General features: G+C 46.6%; 1 protein-coding gene across 6 annotated transcripts in view; it reads right to left on the reverse strand.

Annotated features, from left to right (window-relative positions):
- BCOR (BCL6 corepressor) overlaps positions 1 to 23,935 on the reverse strand; it is a 39,545-nt gene that overhangs the window by 7,103 nt on the left and 8,507 nt on the right. For 2 of the 6 annotated variants that reach the window (XM_026848669.1, XM_026848660.1), the window contains 5 exons: positions 17,285 to 17,566; positions 16,524 to 16,775; positions 10,675 to 11,003; positions 10,072 to 10,341; positions 4,239 to 4,405 (listed from right to left, as the gene is read on the reverse strand). In XM_026848669.1, the coding sequence (XP_026704470.1) occupies positions 4,239 to 4,405; positions 10,072 to 10,341; positions 10,675 to 11,003; positions 16,524 to 16,775; positions 17,285 to 17,566 (1,300 nt within the window). Of the gene's footprint in view, positions 1 to 4,238; positions 4,406 to 10,071; positions 10,342 to 10,674; positions 11,004 to 16,523; positions 16,878 to 17,284; positions 17,567 to 23,935 lie in introns of all 6 variants that reach the window. The other 4 variants (XM_026848650.1, XM_026848641.1, XM_026848684.1 and 1 more) reach the window with 2 other exon arrangements.

A 23,935-nucleotide genomic window follows, 5' to 3' on the forward strand; every position in this document is an offset into this window, starting at 1 on the left:
GGGGGGGGGGGGAGGCGGAGGGAGATTCCTCATAGATAAGGCAGAGATAAAAAGGCAGTAGCAGAGTGCTGACAGACTCTTTTACTGGCTAGCACAACTTCTTGGCAAGCTCACGAGTGGGACCATGCAAAGGCACAGCTACTTGTTTGCTTCTCCCACCAGGGCTGGCAGAGGAGGGAGTATTTTTCAGTCTTGGCAGAGTTTAACCATCCTCTTTGTAGGATGCAAAAGTGGCTACTGGAGTCAGCAACTTTTTCAGATGGGAAAAAAAGGATCCCTGGGAGTCCTCTACTGGGCTGCTTTGCCCATATAATCTTTTCCGCCCCGAGCATCCTGGAAATAAACACTCTCTATCCCTAATGGTACAGTTAATGGTAGTACAGCTCGTTTCTAAAACAAACCCTTTGAAAGGCCCCAGAAGGATCTGGGGACATTCGAGAGCTGCAATATCCTACAGGAGACACACATCTCAACCCTCTCTTGTGTACTGTCGCATTCTTCCTACTATTTTTACCGCTACTAGAGTAGGAAAACATTTCACTGGGGGTTTATCATTCCACCACCAAAATTATAAACTATTTAGACCAGTCAGGGTTCACTCTCAGCCTTTCAGGCACCATCAGAATTTTCCCCGCTGCAATAAGAGGTCTTGTAACTTGCCGAGGAATACCATATCTTGGCGTTTTATTTTTACTTCCATCTACTCTCTATTATGCAACACTGCCCTACGGAAGAGGAAAGGCACCAAGTTGCAGGAGGGCAGCTACGCTGGCTGCCTCTTCTTTAACGCAATTAGCTGCTGGAGGGTATCGCTCTGCCAAGACCAGCTGAAAGGACGCAGGAAGAGAGCCATCTTGGCATGGGCCTCCCAGGAAAAAAATAAAAAAGGCTGAGCTCATCAGCTGCCAGAGAGGAGGATAAAGCAAAACTGGCTGTGGAGATCAAATCTAGTGAGCAAACTCTGAAGCAACGGAGAGGCCTCGCAAACAGGCAGAAGATTGCCTGTATTTTAGGCATGCATCTTTGTTTTTAAAGTGGTGCAGGTTCAGCTAGGGCATGCTGCGGAGGTAAGAGGAAGAACAAGTTGATAAGACCAAATACACCAGCAACCATCCTTGCTAATGTCAGGCACTGGTCCTCGAATGCCCCTTGAGCTACTGCACTTAACTGGGGTCCTGTCAGGGAAGGAAAGCGCTTCACCTCTTAAGCACGGTCTATTATTATTTATGGATAAGACGATTAAGAGCCCTTAGTGACTGTGGCACCTCTGAGACAGGTCTTAAAGATCTCGCCTGGTTCTACAATAATCTTTGATTAGCCACTAATTCAGCAGCAGAGTGCTTGTGTATTTAGGGTCTGCAGGCGCTGCGTTACACGATCAGCATGGAGTTTAAAGCGAAAAACATAGAAGACGGCCGTATTTCGCCCGGCCAAGATGTGCTGTGAATAGGTCAGACAGGGGGACATCGTGCACTGTAGGCAGCAGTAGGGGTGCAAGCAGAGCCCCAATGCTGAGCTGAGGGTGAAGAGAAGGACTACACCATACCTACACCCCCCAAACGCCCTCCCCTCCTTGCTCTGCCACTACAGTCTGGCACTTCGTTTTGATTTTGGCTTCACCAAGATTTCTGATAGTATCAGGAACCAGAGGCTGAGAGCCTTCAGCCTGCCTTATCTACTGCACTCATGACAGACTGGCTTCATAGGTACATAAAAGGCAGCACATAAGCAAGAGGAACACTTTGCTTCACTTTCAAAACTTTAAACACACACATGCAAAACCACCACATTGATCCGAGCACCTGCAGCACTTCAGAGAGGACTGAAAGGAAAGATGCGTGGACTCTGCAGAACTTTCCTACACCCTTCACATTCATATGGACATTTTGTTCAGCCTGAAGGTATATCCTCACTGTCACAACTTTTCAGAGAGAGTGTTCTCCAAAAAGTTGACCACAGAGACAGCAGGCAGCAACTACCTTAGACGGCAGCTTCAGGCAGCTGGGATCCAAGTGAAAGAAACTCCAGGCTGCCGCACTAAAAAACACCGCGTATGCAGTTACATCACAGCTCATGCAATTACATCACTCCTCCATGCAGATTTATGTTAACTGGCTGAACAGAACTAAACACATCCACTTGTTACTGTCTGGAGACTTGAGAGCTTCCAGCACAACCAAAAATATCTTTGGCTACTGGGCTTCTGAGGTGGTAGCGGGGATAATAAGGCATATTCAGTATAATTAAAAAAGCAGGGAAGGGAGAGAAGTCTTTGATGGTGGATTTGTTTAGGGTTTTTTGCTTTTAAGATTTCAGTATCTTTCCAAGGGGTGAAGTGTTCAGGAATTTGAATTTAAAAAGCAACACAGTTGAGGAAGACTGACATTTCTTTTCTCCTAAGAGTTAAAAGAAAAAATTTTATTGATGCTTCAAGAGAGAAATGGGATTTGTCTTATGAATGTCATGATTACAGAAACACAGAAGTCTGGCCCTACCAAAAGGCAGTGAGTAAACACCCATCAGAAGTTCCTTACAGAAGCGTCTGCTCTCCGTCCTGCCCAACTTCGGGCAGCTACATCATCTTTCATCTGTATGTTAGATGTGTTTTGGACTCATGCTGCCTGTTGGGCAGCTTTTCAAACGAAAAATAAGTCAGCCATCAGAAAAGAAAGGGAACCGCAAGCTGAGTTCTGACATTACCATCTACGATCAGGTCATTACCACGTTCATTTCTAAAATGCATTTTCCCCAAAACAACTTTTCAGGATACACAAGCCAAGTTTCTTTCTTGAAAATCTGCTCCATCTATGAATCGAAATAAAAGGTGGACTCTGAACTGGTGGGTGATTAAGACTGGTCAGAAACTTCCTGGGGTTAATTTTCTATATAGGTTATTCCAGCAAGTGAGACAAATATAATTTAGGATTCTTTCTGTGGCAACTCGCTGCTGTTGCACAGATCGCCGGAGACAGCAGAAAATCCGGGGCTGTTCATCAGCCCAGAAAGCTGAGACTTCTTACTAAGAAGTGGGAGATGGAGAAGGAATCTGACAACCCAGCCAAAGTTTTAATGTTTCTCCAGAAACGATTCCTTTGAGCTGTGATGGGCCGGTAACGTCCGACCATCATGAACTTCTAATGGACCATCTTAATCGGCCCTCTTGGGACTTTTGTTTTCCTGACTCTTCCCTTCCCAAGTTAATAAATAAAGAGCTTAAAAACAAAAGAGGCAGACTCTTAGTTATGCTAATTTTACCTCTCAGGCTATTTAGATGGTGATAGTGAATTCGATAAACCATTTAAGATAACAAGCTGCGGGGGAGCTTCACAGAATACAAAGCTACCCATCCCCAAAATGCATAGACTGGATAATGTTCTGCATATGCTGAGGACAAGTTACCCTAAGGTCAGCCTCGCAGAGGTGGTCAAAGAGGTACTTCACATGCACAAGAAGCTTAACAAAGGTGCAGAGCAGCATTTCTATCTCCACAAAAAAAAAAAAAAAAAAAAAAAAAAAAAAAACAAAACACACACACAAAAAAAAACCAAACAAAACCAACCAGAAAAGCTCACTAAACTGAGAGCACAGGGACTAAGTACCCCTACTGTTCTGTGAAGGAAACTAAAAAAGGCTAATTTGGGATAAAAAGGAAAAAAAAATCCAAACTATCAAATGAGCAGATAGTTTTAACAGTTCAGCAAAACAACATTTTTATACGCATATATAGGACTCGCACACTCAATTGTTGCAAAAGCCTGAAGTACTTTTAAAAGTAACCCTGCTAACAAGGCAAAGCCTGCTCTTTCGGCACCACTCAAAGCTCATATGAGCAGGGCTGCAGCTCAAGTATCAGCTCTTCCTGCCCTGCAGCTGGCAATTTCACAAACTCTTTAAAAAAAACATAAAGCACAACTTCTTAAAATTCCCAGAAGAGAAAAAAAATTACCCTGAACTCAAGTCACAACAAAAATGTGCCCCCACCACGTTGTTCACCAGAGAGCGGAGGAGGTCACCAAGTCCTGCACGCTCCTGCCCAAGGATCAGCAGTAAGGAGGACACCGTGCAAGAGGACCCTGGCAGCATTACCTGCTTCGGGGGTTTCGGGATGGAGAACAAGGGGAGGATAAAGGAGAGGCATAAAGAGAGAGGGAAGGGCCACTTCCTCCCACCATCATGGCCAAAGAAACCGCTGCCTGGTGGCAGCAACCACCCAATGTCGGGCCGGAGGTGCTGCTCACCTAGTTCCATCCTGAGCGCTGCAGTTGACGTCAGCCCCGTACTCAAGAAGATGCCGCACGATGCTCAGCCAGCCTCTGGCACAGGCCTCATGCAGGGCACAGTAACCTGCGTTGTCACGATGATTCACATCACACACCTTGTTTTCCAAACAATACAGAACCACTTCCTGGAAATAGGAGAAAAAACAGATACATCGAGTTATTTCTGGCTGCGGAGATGCGCAGATTTCTCTTCTTGAAGGAAAAGGTGGGGGCAGAAAAAGGCAAAACCACAAAATCCCTATGATATGCCTATGTTACTCTCTTTGAGACAGATCAGTCACAAGGAAAAGGGGGAGCTGTTGAAAGTCCCATTTCTTCAGGAGACATAGCAGAGACCATGACTTCCCACGAGCAGACTAGCTTGCACGAGGCAGCACCAAGAGCTCTGTGCCCCGCAGGGACCTTCCTGCATCCCCCAACATCAAGAATCATCGCAGAGGGGGAACATGCAAATTTCACAGACAAAACTCATAGCTTTCCACTTCTCAAAACTTCCACGCGTAAAGCTAGCAGGAAGGTTTTTACTCTTACATGTGCATTTTTTAGCAGAAAATTCTGCAAGCACAACAGCAGCACAGCCTACGTCAGTTTGATTTTAAAAAGAAAAAAGCGCATGACCTGAAACAAAACACATTTAAGACACACAAAGGACAGTTTGCTATTGGCAAACAAAAAAAAGCCCAGCTCTATCAAGATCAGGGAAATCCCATTTTCACCCACCCTGGTTTTCTGCATGCAGAACTAAAGCCAGGCGCTAGGTTCCAATAACGAGCCCCGCGCCGTGGGAAGCCATGTGAATTTAACACAATTCATCTTACAGTCAGATATACCACGGTTGAAAGCCTAGGCCAGACTCAGCTCTACGCTGTCATGCGGCCTTGAAACAATGACTGCTCCATCACTCAACCAAAAATTTAGGATGGTGAGACTCTTCCTCGATTTGTGTTAGATGCAAAAGGAAAAAAACAAACACATTTCTAAGTGACGCTGTATGTACAAAGTAGCCCCCGCATTCCCAGGTTAGTGGCAAGCCATTAATTTTGCATTTGCTCCTCTCGAAGGCTGAATGACACCCTTGCAAAACCAGATACGGTGTGGAGGGGAGTTGGGGATGTTTGCTTTGCCAAAACAAGAGAATAAAACAACTGCCAGGTGCTATGCATTTACTGTTCCCGTTTCAAAATCTACCAGAAAGCCCGCAATAATCTGTGCTCTGGGTATACCTGACCCGAGAGCTGGTATCCAGGATACAGCATGAAGCTGCTCTTTTAGCAGGCCCTCACTAACCAGGCTAAAGCTGGGAGCTAATGAGCTGCCCGTCCCAGACACCAGAGCATCCCCCTTCTCACCTGCCACTGGGACAGAGCAGTCCACCGCCTACACCCGATGCACCCACCGTTTTACCCCGGGATCCCCACAGTCCCACCTCTCACTGAACAGGGGCTCTTAATGTTCCTGCTAATCAGCCCAAAGGCCAAAAATCGTTCCAGAACAGATGCTCTTTACCCTGCAACTCGCTCAAGCCCGTAAGAAAGGCCTGTGCAAAATTATACCCCAGAGGTATGAATTTTCCTTCAAAACCAGACCACCCTGCCAGGCAAATTAGCAGATGGATATAGGTAGCAGAAGCGGCTGCTGTATTCAGCTCCACTTTTAGCATGCAGTTACCATTTAAATAGATTGTGCAACTCAAAATAAAAGACCTTTCATCTATTTTTTTAGAAATGAAAGGCTCGTCCTACGGTGGAATACCTACTACTGGACGAAAAGGCTAATTTTGTCGGGCAATTCTGTGTTAAGAGGCTATAAGAAGAATGTCATTAACCACAAAATGTAACCATAAAGACCATAAAACTCTACATTGTTAATTAATTAAATGCCTCATTAACTTTTTTTAACATGATTTATTCAATTTACAAAAAAATTAGCCATCACTGCCGAATACAGGAACATGTGGTGCCACAAACACACTTTCAGTTTCATAAGCATCTCTTGCTAATGTTAGAGAAAGGCTGTGAAAGTGCCACGAGGCAATTTAATGCCTGTTCAGGTGCTCTGAACTCGCAGTGAATCCAAAGAGTCAAACTAGCACATCATAGCCAAGGTATGTGCCACTGTCGCTTCAGCTGCCTGCAGTTTGTTAGCCAAATTGCGAACAGCAACGTTAAAAGGCGCATGCAAATATGCATGCTCCATCCTCATCTACAAAGAGGTGCCCTTCGCTTTAGTCTCTCCCACCTGTGCTCTGCAGCAGCTTCTGCTCCTTTTCCAAGGGAAGGGGCCAGCCGACCCCTGCGCATCCTCCACGTCCTGGGCACACATGCTGCCACCAAGAAGCACTATTCCCCTCCACCCTTGGACAAGGCCCTTGGCCTTGGGCGAGGCATTATAAACTGAGCTGTAATGCTTCCCTGCAGCACCATGCCAGACCCCAGAAGTGATGCTCAGGCAGGGTGAGGGAGCCCTAGGGGATCTGTGCAAGGGCAGGATGATTCTCAGGAGCTCCTGTACAAGGGAAGGATGATCCCTGAGAGCTCCTGATCCCGCAGCAGTGCCACCCAGGACCAGACCCTCATGCAAGGCATCCCCAGTGTAAACTTTCTCCCCCTGCCTGGAGAGGCCTTGTCTTCCTGAGTGTTTAAACCCCCTGGAAACACCATCTTTCCCCTACCCCTATCACACACCACACATTCCTCTACTTTCACTGCCTTTCCAGGCAGGATTTAATTCCAAATTCACCAGAGAACTTTCCAAGTCCAGACACACACCAAAAAGCAACAAACAGCACAAAGACAGCCAGTGTTTCCTCTCCCATCAAATTCATTACGCAAGCCTTTTGTAATTTTTTTCCCCAAAAGACTTTACGCTCCCTATAATTCCCCCTTCACAAAAAGTAAATTACAGTTTTAAGACTACTATTATCTCAAGTCATTTGTTTCAAATGGGGAAAACAGAATGGATTTCAGAGCGCCTATACACTGGGATGGGTTGCTAATACCCCGATGAAGCAAGGCCTGGCGCACAAGCCTAGTGAAAAAAGGCAAAGCTTTCCACCAGCTTCAGCAGGGTTTTCCTCAGACCATATGGATTTCCAGAGCCGAAGACTGTTTGCCGCACTGTCTTAAAGTAGCCTTGTTGGCTGCAGTCCTGCAATTTATCTGACCAGACACAAGCCGCATTTGTCCTTCGACTTTTCACCCTCGTGTCAGCTTTTACACGCAAAATCAAAACTGCTTGTGTCCTTCCCGCAACTATAGGCAGCACATCCATACCATGTGATTGACAGTAAGGCAGAGGCATGTGAACTAGCAGCATTTGGGCTCCCCATGGGTCCAGGAGCGATATATACAGCTTGCCAGCACCTTTGCATGCCAAAGGTGCCAGCGCTGCCTCTGGGTTTGGGGTAGGATCTCTGCACGGCCGCAGGGCATCCCAGCTGCAAAGGGAGGCAGGCTGCCAAGGGCAGGCACAAGCTTATCCAGTCTCAGAGCAAAGCTGTTAGGAGCTGCCCCATGCAACATTCCTGCTGTCCTCAGGGCTCACTGCTGCCCCACACTGCCAGCCACCTCCAGCTCCGAGTCCTGCATCAGCACTCAGAGTCCCTTTGCAAGCTGTGTGTGGCCCAGGTAATGCAAACTTGTCCACCTCCCCTGCCACCAAGCTGGCAAGGGGCTGCAGGGCTGCCCACTGCCACTGCAGCAGCCATGAGAAGCCCCCACGTACCCATGAGCACCCAGCACTCCTGCTTCAGCATCAGCCCCCAGCCATCATGCTGCAGCCACCAAAGGTTGCTGTCCGCTAACGGGAACAGCAGAAAACAGACATCTGCAGCTGCCACAGGTCACAGATCAGCAAATTACCTTGACCCATTGGGACTTGGGTTGGTTTTTTTTTTAAATAGAGGAATTTGTAACTACTTGACCATTGTAATATTTCTGGAGACAAGAGGAAATTCAGCTTTCTACTAACTGCAGTAGTCTGGTCACTAGCAAGAAAAACATCACAGTTACAGAGCTTCCATGGCTGACCACACTATCACAGCTCACCACAGGCCAAATGAGCCCTGACAAGGTGCATAGCCACCCACCTCTCTGAGCCTTGAAAGACACAGACGATGCCAGATCCCCACAGCAGCTCAGGAATATGGACCAGGCTCTCCCCTCTGCCCTGCGCTACCCCAACAACAGGACCCACTGTTGCACTGTCAATGCTGGATGAACATTCAAGTCAAACAACTGTGATATTTAAGCCTATAAAAAATGTGGTGGTCACTTTAACTTTTGGGTGAATGCAAGTTCAGAAGACAAAAATCCCCAATCAGCCGATGATGGGCATGCATGGTGAGTACGCATCCTCAGGGACCCAGGACCTCCCACCCTGGTGAGCCCAGGCATCCCCTGTTTTCTGTAACGCGCTGCTAATGGCCAATGGTGCAGAGAGTTCCCGTTATCAACAAAGGAAACGGAGATCCCTTCGCCCCTGCTTGAGCAAGACCTCAGCCCATCGCTGAGTTTCAGAGCTGCTCCCATTGAGCTGTGCTCAGTGGAGCACACCAGGAACAGAAAGCAAAGCACCTAAGTGTACTCACCCCGACAGACACCACGAAGGAAGAAAATGCACACCAATAGCTTGGAGCACACACTACAACACATTTTGATTTTGGATCCATAGGAAATTTTAGGTCCGTAAGAAATTAAATCATTTAAATTATGGAGATTACCATAGCAACGTTGTAACAACCACTTCTCCTCCTAGCTAGAGCTGAAGGGCCCTGGGTTATAAGAAGCCTTTGTCTAGGGTAAGCAAAACCTTTCCAAAAAACCCTGCTGCCTTCCAGACCTGGAGAATGCCTCTCTCCACACAAATCTCTCCAGCTACGAAAAGGCCTCTTCAGGGCTTCAAGAAACTCCTGAGGCTGGGTAGGCCCCACCTGGCCCGGGGCTGATGCCACCTTCCAGCACGAGCCACAAAGCCAGCTCTAAGGTCCAAGCAGTCCTCTCACCACCAAGGCAAACCCTGCAGCCGTGACAAAGGCAGCAATCTCTCTCTGCAATGAAACACCTCTTTGCAAGATCTGAAGTTGAGCAACAACGATGCTCCTACCTACATGCCCATATTTCCCCAATAAAAGCATGCTTCAAAACAGCAGAGCTAGGGGATTCATTGGTTTCTGATTTTTGTAGCAACAGGGAGGTCGTTTCATTAGACAACGTTGTTCCAGCTACGCTGAGCAGCTCCAGACTCCAAGCATAAAGCATGCAGAGTGCTCCTACGATGCATCTGATCATGCAAGAGGACACTCCAAGCGTTACATCCTGTGTCACATACCAGATATTCCTTGGAGAAAAGAACAAAAAATAAAACCCTTTTCCTAAACTACAAGCTCTTCACAAATAACAAAAGCAAAAATCAAACAGCTCACTAAAGATCACCATAAAGACTATTAAAAAAAGACATTAATTCTGTCTGCAGATGGTTTATATTTAAACGGAAGCAAGGGTTACTGATAAAACTTTACCCTTTGCTCGTTCAGGCGGGATGCTTCTTCCCCTGCATCCCCACCAGCTGACCCCACAGCAGTGGGGACTCATTCCCACAGAGACCTGCCCCCAGACCCTGCTCGCTGGGGAAGGGGAATGCATCAGGGGAGGAGGAGGGGGCCTGCAAATTTCAACAACCAAACTCACAAAGCTGCTGCTTTGCAAAATTTCCATGTATAAACCTGGAGAGAGGGCTTTAACTTTCGAAACCAAAAAATCCATCATCTCAGAGGGTGCTGAGGGACCCTTACCTCATACCCAAGGCGTGCCGCCCGCTGCAGCAGCGTTTCCCCTGCATTCTTATTGACAATAAGCCTCCGCGCTTCGGGTGGCATGGGACGGCTCGGGGTGGTCTCCTGAGGGGGGCTTGCGATCGGCAGCTGCGAGGGCTGTGAGACGGGTAGTAATGAGGGAGTCTGCTGCAGGCGATCGTACAGCTTCTGCTCGTATGACTTGGCTGGTGAGGAGTCACAGTCTGAAGTAGGCTCTGGTCGCTTCCTGACTCTCCTCGTTACCGTGACCTGTCAAAACCATTATTGTGGGGTTTTTTTTAATCCCTGTTTTCACAATACAATGATGGAATTATATGTTGCCAGCAAAGAATTACACTCTTCTACTCATATTTAGTTTTTTTGAGAAAGACCTGCTACAGCTTTTAAATGCAAGATGCCTCACCCCCTGCAATAGTGCCTTTAACTCGGGTTAAGAAAAGCAAATACAAAATGTGCAAAGCATCCACAGACGAATGTGAATGCAATACCCGCTACCCTGCATGCATGACAGCGCATTAGTTTTAAGCAGGTTGGCTCTGCCTTCTGAGAGGCTGGTGGACAATTAAGTCTAAATAAAGATACCTTATCTTCAGCATTTTCGATATCTGTGGTGTCATCCCCTGTCAGAGATGACCTCCTTCTCCTCTCCTGCAGTGCCAAGTGTTTTGTTTTACACTGACGTTTCCCTGATGGCTTCTCACACTCGCTGTATTTCTGCAGCAGAGATGCATGTTGGAAATCCTCCTCTTCGTCTGTGTACAGCCCATCTGTCTTCCGGCTTTCTTTAATTTTCTGCTGTTTGGCAGCCAACCTCGAGGCTGGAGTACAGCTTGGCTGAGCCTGCCTTTTGCTGTTTGCATTGGTGGATGAAAGGCTCTTCATGTGCGGAGACACTGGGAATACGGGCAAGCCTAAATGGGAAGGAAAAGCATTACACATTGCCCATGGAAAACACATTGCTAGCACTTAACACAAGCTCCTCAACTGCTTAAGAGATCTACCAATTACATTTTCAAATCATTAATATTTTAAGTGTTCCACATTCAAATTGTGAATAGCATCTTGCCAGTTAACCTTACGTTAACAGTCTTAACGCTCTGATAAAAATCTGCTAAACAAACTGCCCCACGCAGGGTGCCGGGGCACCACGAAGGCCATAGGGTGCTGTGCCATGCCGTGCCAGCTCGGCGCTGCTGCAGCCCAGCCGCCGCAGGCAGAGCGGAAAGCTGCCATGGCACCGCCTCGCTGGGGGAAAAACTCGCCTCCTTACCTGGAACAGCTTTATCTGAAGGGGAACCAACTCCTCCGGCAGCCTGGGCCTGGCCGGGCTTGTCCGCCCTTGGCTAGGTGTGGTCACAGGGCAGATACAGCGATGGCGGGGGAGGAGGGGAAAGCAAGAGAGGCGGGAGCATGGATGAAGTCTTAATGGGACAGCACTGGAGGGGGGAATGTTGAGCTTAGCCCCAAGATGGCAGTAAGATGGGGAACATCTCCTTGGCAGCATTTTTACTTAAAAAATAAAACAAGGGAAGAGAGGCTACTTAAGGAGCTGTCCCTACAGAAGCCCTGCGCAAACTATCAAAAAGCACGAGGATTCTGCAGGAAAAGCAATGGGCTGTGTTTTTCCAAGGACTCTGTCCAGAAGTGAGTCTTTCGGTGAGACCAGAAAGCCCTGGGACATCGGGGAACTGAGGCCAGTGCTCTGCCACTTGGGGCAGGATACTGGTAGGGCTGGGTTTTCTCCAGGGGTTAGCTCTAACAAACTGGATCCCACAATCTGGGCCACATGCAAAAAGCATGGTTTTTTTTTTTTTTTTTCCCCAGAGTGCAAGCAGGTTTACAACAAAACAAGGACAGGAAAGTTGACTTTTTATAGTCTGAATTTCCCTTGGGAAGAGAATTGAGGTGACCTCAGAACCAACTCCTCTGCAGAAAAATTAAAGGTTGCTGTAAAGGAAGGGACACTTCAGCCAAACAATACCACACCACTGAGAGAAGGTGCGGAAAAAACCCTGAGCACTTGAAAGAGACTCCTTTGCTCCGAGAAGTCTCTGAAGAGATGGAACTTTCAGAATAGAAGAGATGGCAGGAGCAAATAAGGCAGTTGCTCAGAGAAGAGACCTTTATTTAAAGAGACTCGATCCAGAGCCAGTCGGTAAAAAAGAAAATAAAATCTAGAATCCTCTTGGTGGGCAGCTTCACACTTTTGTCTCCCTTTAAACAGATCTGTGAAAGCAACTTGCAGAAGGCTTTCTAGATTAAAGATGAAAACAGAAATCCCTCAGTTCTTTCGAGCCACTTTGTAGAAAAAGATGCATACCACGGCTTGCCAAGCAGATGTCAGGGAATTTACGGGACACACGATGTGCAGATTGTTCAGCAAAAATCCAGCAAGTTTTTTCGGCTTTGCAATCCTGAAGGAAGGCGCCTAGTCGTAGGCTGAGCCTATGGATGCAAGGCTGTCTTTCCAACTCTGCAGACAGCATGAAGTAAGGACTGTTTAATTCTCCTGTTCCCAACTAACTAATTGGCGTAGCACATGAAAAACCTAATTCCAATACAAAAGTATCATCGTTATCTACTTAATCACTTACTAAAAAAATGGTGAGGGTAGAAAGCAGCAGCGATGAGATCTGGTGTGTGCAAAGGGAACTAAGAAACTGCTGCATACAGAAAAACTAGAATAGAAAGAAAAAAATTCACAGGTCTAAAGAATGACAGAAATACCAAATGGATGGAAGAAAAAAACTTGGGAAGAGAAGCCTATCTCAGAGAACTGTAGCCTTTCCCACACAGGAATGCTGAAGCATTAAAATCAGAAGTTTAATCACCACAAAAAATGTGTACTCCAACCTGCAAGCTCCACGTAAACTCTGTGCTCCACTTTGACCCTCCTCAGTGGTGACAGCAGGCACCAGGCTAAATGTGCAGTGCAACCAAGAGATGGAAAGTAGCAACACTGTGTTTAGGAGCTTCGGGATCAATAATGTTGCAAGAGGCCAGTGCTATCCATAAAAAGCCAAGCATCAGCCTGGGAAATGCAAGACAACACAGGCAGAAAGATGGCAAGCAATTAATCCTGGAATCCCACCCCACCTTTCTGATCACTACATAAAGGAAGGGAGAAGAAAAACAAGAGTGAGCAGGAATATCCCCAAATATCCATGGAAAAAAACCCCAAACAAACCAAAACCCAAAAAAAACCCAGGCGTCCAACTGATGTGGGTTGTGGTGAGTTTGACTCAGAGCAGGACTTGCCTCCCTTCCTGCAGGAGTGAGCTGCAGAGAGGTCCACATGGAAGAGCAGCTGCTGCAGCGTCACCTGAATGCTCTCTTGTTCAGCTCCCATCCTGGCAGCTGCCTCCTCCTGCCTGCCAAGCCAGCGGCAGCCACGCTGCCTGCAACCTAAGGTGGCTCCAAGGGGCAGGCAGTGGCTTTCCCAGTGGGTGAGATCCACCCAGCTCCTCTCCCTGGGGCTTCTGTTTCCCAGCTGCCCAGGTTTTCTCCTCACGCCGGGTGAGCGGCGGCAGCTCCCTGGGGGACTGTCAGAAGCGCTGGCTACCACACCACCAGCAGCGCCAGGAGGTTATTGCTCAGCTGGGACCCCAGCAGAAACCGTGGCTCCCACGTCATCCACGGGTCCGCATGAGTGGCACAATGCCTTGAGGTTGCACACATCCCCACGCTCACAACCTGCTGCACCCCAGGAAACCAGCACGGGCAACATCACCTCGTGAGTGGGATGAGGCAGGGAGGGCCTGCTTGCCTTATTTCAGGCAAGCCACATCCCAGCTCTTGTGGGTCTGACCCACAAGTGAGGCTGCAAAGAGGCGACAGCCAAAGAGTCACCAGAGGAACATTGCCAGCAGTCACCACTTGGTCACCCAGTCAGCAGGCACTGACCAGGGGACAGAGGGGTGACAGCCCAGTGGCAGCTTGCAGTGTAACGCATGACTCCTCCCAGACTAAAATCCCAGGTTGAACAAGACTAGAGCTACAAGCCCAGAGGTCAGCACCCTCCATCTTCCTGGAGATTTGCAGGCACAGGTGACAAATCATCCTGCTGTTAGCCTAAGGCTTCACAGGCATGGGGGCAGACGTCAATGCCCTGCTTCTTGGGATACAATCAGCCTACACCACAACAGCAACTGCCACATTCACAGGTAGTGCCTTGACACTGGGAACAGCTGTTCCTAGCCCCAGTGTAAAAAAAAAGCTGCAAGTGACAAGGTATATTGTCATATTCATAATATCTGCTTGTTTAAGAAAAGTTTGAGGATTAATCCTAGGCAAGAAAGACAAGCTGGAAGTCTTCATCCCCATGTGACTGTCATGCAGAGAACATTCTGTTGTACAACGGGGAAAAATGTCCTTGTCCTAGTGAACTAAGAAAAAAAGAGATTCAAAGTTTTACACTTCAGCAGGGCTGGAGGACCATCAGCAAAGTGGTCTGAATGATCTCCAGTGCCTCTGCACAATGAATAGTGAAGCATAATTTAGTCAGGTTTATGGTTTTATAGCATCTTCCAAAACCAAGAGGTTTTTCATAGCCATGGGGCAACTGAAACTGAATGCCTTCAGAAACTCCATAAATCCAGAGCCACCTATTTTTCTTTCCTGAGGTCATGCGTTAGAGAAGCATGTCACTGCCACAGGAAGCACAGCATGGGAAAGCTAGAGAATCCTTACACAATGCGGGCTTCTTGTTAGTGACCCTCGTTTAATCTCTACAAGGTATCTCTTTCTGAAAGCACAAAGCAGAGCAGGTGATGGGCAGGGATGTTTGAGCCAACACCATGCTCGCCAAAGCACCACATAAAGCAAGCAAGTAAGAGTCAAAGCTCCTTTTAAACTAAGTTTTCATCTCCTGCTCCACAAATCCTTTTGGAGAACATTCCCCATCGATAAGCATCAAAGTTTGGGGTTTTCTGCCCTCAAATAATCCTACCGAGGGGAAAGATGGATGAGGAGCTTTAGGACAGAAGGGAGGGCAATACTTTTGCCTGTGACCGTTTTGGTGATGCTACCCAGGAAAACTGTCACTGGTGCAGGATGACCTGGGCATGGTCATTCCCATGGCATGGGACAAGAGGATCCATTCTCCTCATGCTTCTCTCTTTTGAAGGGATCTCAGATAAACTACAAGTCGGGCCAGCTGGAGGGCGATTGTCTATCAGTTTGATGAAGCTCCCAGGTCTGTGAAGGAGGAAAGAGCCCAAACATCCAACTCAGAGCTTCCCCTCCAATAAAGAGCCTTTCCTCAAAAGCAGGCAGAGGACTTGGAAGAGTAAGAGGAAAGGAAGGAATAAAATAGAAGTATTTGCAACCTTTTACCTGAAAAGCCGAAAGAGGAGATAAGGGCTCTCTGCTGCACCCAGGAGACAGGGATTCATGACAAGGTGCAGGGGACACGTGAGGGGAACCGGCCACGTGGGCTGCATGCTGCCATTCCCCACCAGTCCTCCAACCAAGCTATGGCAACAAACGTCATAGGGAAGGGGAAAAGCAGCAGAGCAGACAACGTGCCTGGGGGCTGAGGACAGCAGGGACAGGAGAATGATCTGTCTATCTCAAGGAAAATTTGGCAGATTGCCTCCATGGGCTCTCCTTCCAGGATAGGGAATAATCAGAAAAGGGTGAAGAGGACAGGGAAAAGGAGGAAGAGGAGTAAGGGGGAAAGAAGCAGCCAGAAACAGGTCAAGAAAAGCTGATGTGCTTTGAGGAAGCAACCCCTTAGGAGAGAGCCGCTGGGAAGATCTCTGCCAAGGGGCTGGGGAGTGGGGCCACAGGGTTTACAGGACATGCTCAGGATGAACCAGCAAGGCATCCTCTTCGGGAAAAGGAGGAGCTTTGCTCTTGAGCATATGCCCTGGGAAAGGCAGGGAAACCCAGCAGTGCTGAGGGTGCTGGAGGCGTTGGGTTCCCGAGATGAAGAGCTGCTAGCTGTGCTGACGCTGTTTCAGAGGGTCACAGCCCCTCAAAGCCTCTATGTGGTTAAACACTCTTACACCAACTAGCAGCCTGTTTGCTCTCTCCCTCACTCAGAAACATGCCCGCGTTGTACACCCCCCACCAGCTCTTCCTCTAGAGACATTAACTTCATCTTCACGTTATCTATGAAAGAGTATTTAAAGCCAAAACACGCACACACACACACACACACACACACACACAAACACATAGTTATACACACATACACAAACACAATTTCTTGTCTGCCAAATATCAGCTAAGGTGCAATTTTTAAAGAGCAGGTGTCAGTCCTTATACAAATGGACATCTACAGAAATATATATATATATATATATATATATATATATATATATATAACTGGAAAAAAAAAAAAAGCTCGACAGTTCCTTAACATCGGTGGCAGCATGCGTCACTGTAAATGCTAAAGCCAGCTGGTTTCCCTAGTAGTCTCTGCATACCTTGTTCATTGTCACTTGTTTTGAGGGACTCTTCAGACCAACTTCTATTGCTTTTGGCCTCTGACCTTTTCTTGGTGTGCCTTTCTTCTGTGAAGTCTTTGACCTTTGCAGTGGCCTCTGGCTGAACAGCCTCAGCTAAATCTTTCCTGCTTTGCCGGCCCAACTTGCCGGACGGGGATCTCTCTGGTGACACCTGCTGCTCCCATAGTTCCCTAAGATGCTGCAGGTGACGCTGCTTTTTGGGATGGAGCCCTGTTAATTCAATGCACACCTTCAGGTTGGTCACCTCATTACAATTGGGCTCTTCTAAGTGGTTAGAGGAATTGTTTGTCATTTCCCTCTCAGGCCAGTCATCTAATGGAAAAATAACTAAAAATTAATCAAAAAGCCCCCTCAACTTAAAACAAAAGCTACATTTCACTTTCGGGGCATATAGTCTCAGCTTTAGCACCACACTATGCATTTTAAAGGTTCGCTCATTAAGGGTTACATGCACTACAGTAACTTGCACTGCTGTGGCTACAGTGTCCAACGACTAGTGCTTTACCCTTATATACCAAGTTTTTTATATATACATATATATATATATATATATACACATATATATACATACATATATATACATATATATAATTTTAAGTGAAATGACAGTGCTCACATTAGTAACTATCAAGTTCAAAATGGAAACACATTTAAAGCCAAAGGGACGTTCCTTTCACAAGACATTCCTTGAAAGAAACCAAAGCAAAATGCTGTCTTACCTTTGGAGCTCTTCTTCTTTTTTGCTTTTGATATAAGTTCATCCTGCAGTTCGTCCACAAAGTTTTCATTTTGGCTGCCATCATTTTGCACTCTCTCACCAGAGTGTTTACGCTTCCTGTCCAGACGTGGACATGGATGTTGGCCAATATCTTCTGTTGGCTGGTCTTCCGCTTTTTCATATATAGAATGTCTCTCTAAATAACATTTCTCATTTGAGAGATCTTTTTCCTCTGGAGTTTCAAGAAAGTGACCTTGGTTGTTTTCTGTACTAGTAAAGTTACCTAAAAATAAAAAAAAACAAACACCACAAGACCTAGTAAATACAAAACAATTCATTGTGAGAAAGCTATGTTCTCTGATCTCTTCAATGTCAACTCCATCATAACTTATGGCTCATGTGGCATGCAAATAAACACAAAATTGTACTTCAGAACAAGTCTCCTCTGGTCAGCCTAAGGGAGTAGTTTTCTCTACAGTTAAGTACAAAACCCCCAAAAGCACAACACCTTGTTGTTTTTACATCAATTTAACAAGTACAATATTCACAATACTTGTATCCATAGAAACCTCACAATGTGCTTTTTAAAATAAACATCTTTAGATATCAAAAGCACAGACCCTTTTTAGAAAGCAACCTTGCCCCCCCAAACCACAATAATAATCCAAGCTCCACTTTGCAACGACATTGTTTTCAAAAATATCTTCTGACGATAATAAAGTATTAGTCTTTCACTAATTCCTAATCCTTCCCTAACTTCTTGCATTGAATTGCAGAGTCTGACTTAAAAGCATTCATCCCTTCTTCTAGAGATAGATATAAATGGGATACGGAGCACGCACACACGTACACGGGAATACCACTAAGAATAGCTGTGATATTTTGCAAAAAGCACTACTTGAATCCAAGGTTATAAAAAGGCTTCCTCACTTCAAGAAACCAGCCAGTCACTGTACATCACGTGATCTTTGTCACCTCCTTTTAAAAAAGACCTCAATTTTTTCAGGGAATATTTCCAGCAGCAGTGTGCGGGTGATCTCTGAAAAGCTTACTAAAACTAGTCTGACAAATTAGCCACAAAAACACCCACGTTACCATGCTTGCCCTAACTTCAGCTTCCCCTCTCCAGTACTGTTCCCCAAAGTTAGAGACAGCTTAAGCAATTCTAAATGGGTGCTTGACTTAAAATTACACTTAATCATCATCTCGAATAGGTTTTTTTTCTTGGGTTTAACCAAACTAGCCGAGGCACAGTTAGGCAGACAGGAGGTACAGACTGCAACATGGTTAATATGCTTCCTATTTACAATTCTCACAAACAAGTTGGTTTTCCCACGCATTTTAGCCCTCCTGGCTGACCAGTACTCTTTCTGCATATCTGTCGCTGTTCAGCAATCTGTATGTATGCTCCGTCCTACTTCCTTACAGCTCAGCGTCCTTTTTCTTCCTAGCCCTCCTTGCCTTCCCTTCCTGCAATACATCTGCTAGTTTCCTACCTGGACTCCTGACAGCAATATTTCCCTTCCCTCCCCCTGATTCTCCCTGTCCTTACTCAGCCTCCTCCCCCATATAGCCTGGCCTTCAACTTCTGCTATTCCCCCTCTCCAGGGCAGGCACTGCTCCCCTGCAGCCCCATCTCCCCTCCTGTTACCCCTGAGGCCCATCACACCAGCATCCAGGCACCGGCAGCCTCTGGATGCAGCCCAACTCTATCCTACCTTATCTTAAGAGCACCTTCCTACACTTCTGCCAACACCTTCTGGTTTTACGATGGTCCTTAAAATACCTGTTGTCAGCAATGGAAAGTTGAGGGGGGAAAAAAAAAAGACTCCTCTGACAAGATTTTTACTTCACCACAGCTTGGAAATGGCTCCAAGTAGCACCTAGGGTTCTGGAGATGTTTGTGGGCACCAGAAGACACCCCAGCATAATTTTTATGCTGCTTGGGAAGCTGCCTGCAGGACTGCTTTATAAAATAGCAGAAGATATTTGGCCAAGAAAAATAAAAAAAACATTGACTTTTTCCAGGCGAGTGGGACGCTCGGGCCATTCTGCTATTTGGCGGTGCTCCTCTCCGCAAGGCCGTCTGGCCAACACCTGCTCCCTTCAAGACTTTAAAACACAGTTCGTCACACTTCTTCCAGCCAGCAATGCTGACATGTTCCAGAAAACAGGTATCTCAGCTTAGTATGACTACGCCTCTAAATCACCAGTGTCCCCCTGAACCAGAATTAATCTGGCAACATTCTATGCTTGCACATCTGGCATGAAGATGCTGCCCAACAGCTGTACCCTATAACCACACCCACAGCACCAGCAGTCCTGTTTCACACAGCATAAAAGGAGCTGGACCAGCCACATTTTAAGCATCACTTTGGAAATGCTTCTATCGGATTTCAGCTTACATTTTTAATGCAATTTACTATTTTTCTCCCTTTCATAAGGAAACATTATACTTATATGCTCACTTTCCCCAAACAGATCAGGTGAAGGCACTCGCCACCACACTCCTGCTGTTTATAGACTTCGCGTCTCCAGCAGTACCAGCAGCCACACGCCACGGTTCACACCGAGAGTCACTAGATCGGGACAGCTTTCCTGCTCCTGACACTGTCTGGCCTGAGAAAAGGCAGGCACATCCTGACCAATTCCCAGAGAAGCTTTCGCAGGGTCAGAGGAAGTAGCAGGCTGTAGGGGGGAGCTGATGGTCTTAATCTTTGGGGCTTGCAGGAAACAGCAAGCTAATTCCAGACTGCCACCACTGAAAGCGACCTGCTGCAGATTAATTCCTTCTCTGTCTGCAAGAGGACTTGGCAGAGGGATGCCGAGTGCTGCTCGCTCAGATCGTCCATGCTAAAAAATAAAAAGGCGGGGAGAGACATTTGCTGTAACCTCCCTAACAGCTTGTCACTGTCGGCGTTTCTCCAGAGCTCCACATGCCAAGGAGAACAGCACACACCTACTGAAGTTTATCCAAAAAGCCCTTGCTGCCAGCGGCTCTGCAACACCTTTGCCTCTGCGCTCTCCAGTCACATCCGAGGGGGACCCCTCAGGCGACCAGAGCTACGTCTCCTCGGCCGCTGAGCCAGAAATCCCTCTCAAGGACTGCCCGCTGCACACACGTCTCTGAAATCCGTCCCGCTAGATGCGGTTAAGACCATTAGAGAAGCGACATCTCCGCACATTAATCTGGGTTGTGTAATCACCCTGCATCAACACAGGAAGACAGCGACAGCGAAACCAGGGAGCTGCGCGAGACACATCCTTGCCTATCTACTCTGCCGCCAATGCTCCCTGCCTCTTCTACAGCTGGATTTTCACCACAAAAGAACAAAGGTCAGTTGCTGTTCGGGACACGGCGTAAGCCACAGGTTGTCAGGCTCTCTACGCAGCTTGCACAGACACATTGCATGCCCAGAGGTTTTTCCCCTTGGCACAGCAGCGACCACCTCACGGAGCGCAGGCTCCATTAATATTTTACCACCAGATTCCACTCTGTTCTCAAACTGTTTTGCAAGCAACCCGAATCAGACGCAATGTTTCCCCAAATTAAGATATAAATGTCAACATAAGGCACAGCAACATAAACATATCGTGCATGCCCAACAAGGACAAGGAAAATTTATTTGCTTTTGATCCCCCCCCTCCATGTATCTACAACATCCTTTTCTCCGCCTGAGAAAGAAAACAACAACAAAATACTTGGGAGTTTTCGTATCATCATTATTCAGTGACGAGATATCCAGAAACACAGGATAAATGCTGAGTTCTCATAGCAACACACCTCTATGAGTAAGGAGATTAAACTCCTAAACGTGTTCCTTCCTCGAGCCTCCAGCATTTGCCAATCTCACACCAGCTGTGAGAACCAGCACCAACAACTCAAACCATTTCTCACTGTCTTACCCAACTAGAAACAAGGAAGAATTAAGAAAATGCTTCTTCCCATATGGTTTCTGCCTGAAGCAATATCTCCTTAGTGTGGGTTACAATCTCACAAGCAACAGTTACACGCATACACAAACACGCTACCCAAAAAAACTTTCCTTCATTTTTCCATCTTCCTGTTGCTGTCAGCTGCTTGAGATCAGGCCCTCCCATGCAATGCAAACAAGGAAACACATCTTAGTGTTTAAGCTGCAATTCTTTTGTTCAAATAACATGGCAGCTAAAAACAGCCTTTCCTGTTCCCTGGAGCAACCTCTCATTGCGCTCACTTATGCAAGGCACCCTTTATTCATCCAAGGTCGGTAATGACTATCCAAATGCTAAAACCTAGTATTCAGCATGGAGATCACAGCAACAGCTAGAAATTCCGTAAGTCACCTTCAGCATCTAGTTCTGAGTATCCCATGGGGCAGAGGGAACCCAGATGATTTCATTTTTTCAAGTACCTCTGCTTGGGAGCTTTTGACATTTGTTTCCTTCTGCCCAAGCCTACCCTGCTGCACAAACAAGCAACTGCCATTCTCCCCGCACAGACTTTTGTTTTTTTACTTTTTTTTTTTTTTTTTTTTTTTTCTTTTTTTTTTTTTTTTTGCACTATGTCCTGTGGCAAGAAGGTAATAACTGACCAGGGCAAAGGACATGTTTACTGTCTCCATCTTTCATTTGTTCAGATATACACACAGCCCAGCCAGAAAAGAAAAGTAGGGGATTACCACACAAAGGGACACTGGCACCTTGCTCAGATGCTGAAGATCACCTCTAAAGGCTTTGGCACGTTACGCCATTCACTTTCACACATAGAAACTGCTTTAACTTTTTCCCCATGAATTCATGCCTTAAGATCCGGCTTTTAACATACCAGGTTTTATTTTTCCCAGCTAAAGCTAAAATGGGTAGTGTCTTCCTCCTAGAAAATTAGATAAACAGGTAAAATCACGCTTCCTGATCAAGAAATTCACAGCTTGTAGAATTTATTCAATCTTGCACATGCATGATTTTCAATACCGCTAGAAGAGCTTTGTTATGAACCGACATGCGATCATCACATGCCCGTATTGATGCGCGTGTCCGTGCCAATAGCTTAAATCACTTGATCTCTGAACAATCCTATGACTCATGACATATGCATCCCATAATTTATCATGTTTGTGCTATGAAAATGCACCAGAGCAGCATCGCCTCAGCAACATTTACAAGTCACCTTGGCAACAAAGCAGCTTCGTGGCTGCTCTCAGAATGCCCGGCAAAACCTAAATGAGATGGGAGAGAATTAAAGCACTTTAGTTTACTCCTCGGCTTTAATTGCTCATTAATTAGCTAACACGGCTACCTCCCTTAAATCAGGCCTTTTTTAATTAAAACAAAACAAAACAAAAAAGACAAAAGAAAAAACCCAAACACCTTTTTTACCCTTCTCCAGAAGGCATGACAGAGCTTAAGAGACTCTCCATACGGCAAAACCATGCACCGCCAAGTCAGAGGAAAAGTTTAAGGAATTAAATATTGTGCCTTCATTTGTTTCCAAAAAAGTCTGTACACATGCTATACAGCAAGGAAAATGAGCAAGTCCCAGAGCAAGCTAAAAAAAGGAGTTTCCATCCCACCAGATCCCTCTGTAAGCATCACCTGCCTGTGTTATTTAGCCTTTTGTTGTTGTTGTTGTCGTCGCACTGGTAGATTTAGAGGAGCTGAGCGGACGAGCAGCTGCCAGGGCCTCGACTGGCTCCTGTCACCAGGCAGGGCTGCAGCCGCGCCACAGCAGCCATGGAGGACTCCTGCAAGCTGGCTCCGTGACACAACCAGTTTCGGTTGCGGTTTTCCTCTTCCCCACTGACACCGAGCAGGTGAAGGGCTTGCAGCAGGGGTCGTGCCTAACAGCTCGCCAGTTTTGCTCCTAAATTCCCCGCTCGTGCACATAAAGGCACACCGCTTTGCTTCTAGCCAGCGCTGGATGAATGCTACGTAAAACAAGGTGTAATGTATTTTCAGCAGTAAGATCGCTTGCAGGAGGCAGAAAGGGAAATGGAAGAGGTTGCAAACCATCACTTAGTTCCCGGTCAAGAGCTTTAAAGCCAAACGCACCAACAGTGCGGTTAGAAACTGGAGGGAGAGGGAAGGCAAGAGACGAGTAGCCCTGGCTCCCGCTGATGATAAATGAAGGGGAAGAGCAGGCAGAGCACATTGCCCCTTTGCCAGTCGCTCAGCAGGAGATGCATCAAGACTGCTGGCGGCTCAAGCCCCACCAGAGCCCAAGCCACTACACTGGAGGTATTCAAGAACTGTGAAATTCAGCTTCCTGATTTATCAGCTGCTATCCCAAGGGGCAGGAGGTGAACCACCACGATAAAAAACCTTTACTGAGACCTGAATCTGTACCGGTAAGTATTTGCTGCTGTACAGGCGGGCATACAGAAGAGGAGATCCCTGAGCAGAACAGATCTGCACTTTTAGGAGTTTAGACATTTGGCCAAACTCTGAAATAGCCTGTTAAGTCAGAGCTAATTAGTAGAGGAGAGGAGCGAACTAATATAAGACTGAACATACTTTCCTTGCTTCCAACAGTTATTTAATAGTCTCAAACGCATTTTAGCCAGCAGATTCAAGTGCCAGAGACCTCATTAAATGATGAATTAAGGACGCACCATATCGGCCTTTTGCAAGGATGAGGGGAGGGGGTGTTTTCAACAAACAATCATGCTCTAAT

The sequence above is a fragment of the Athene cunicularia genome (assembly GCF_003259725.1).
Source record: "Athene cunicularia isolate RWA chromosome 1 unlocalized genomic scaffold, athCun1 chr1_part1, whole genome shotgun sequence".
NCBI lineage: Eukaryota > Metazoa > Chordata > Aves > Strigiformes > Strigidae > Athene > Athene cunicularia.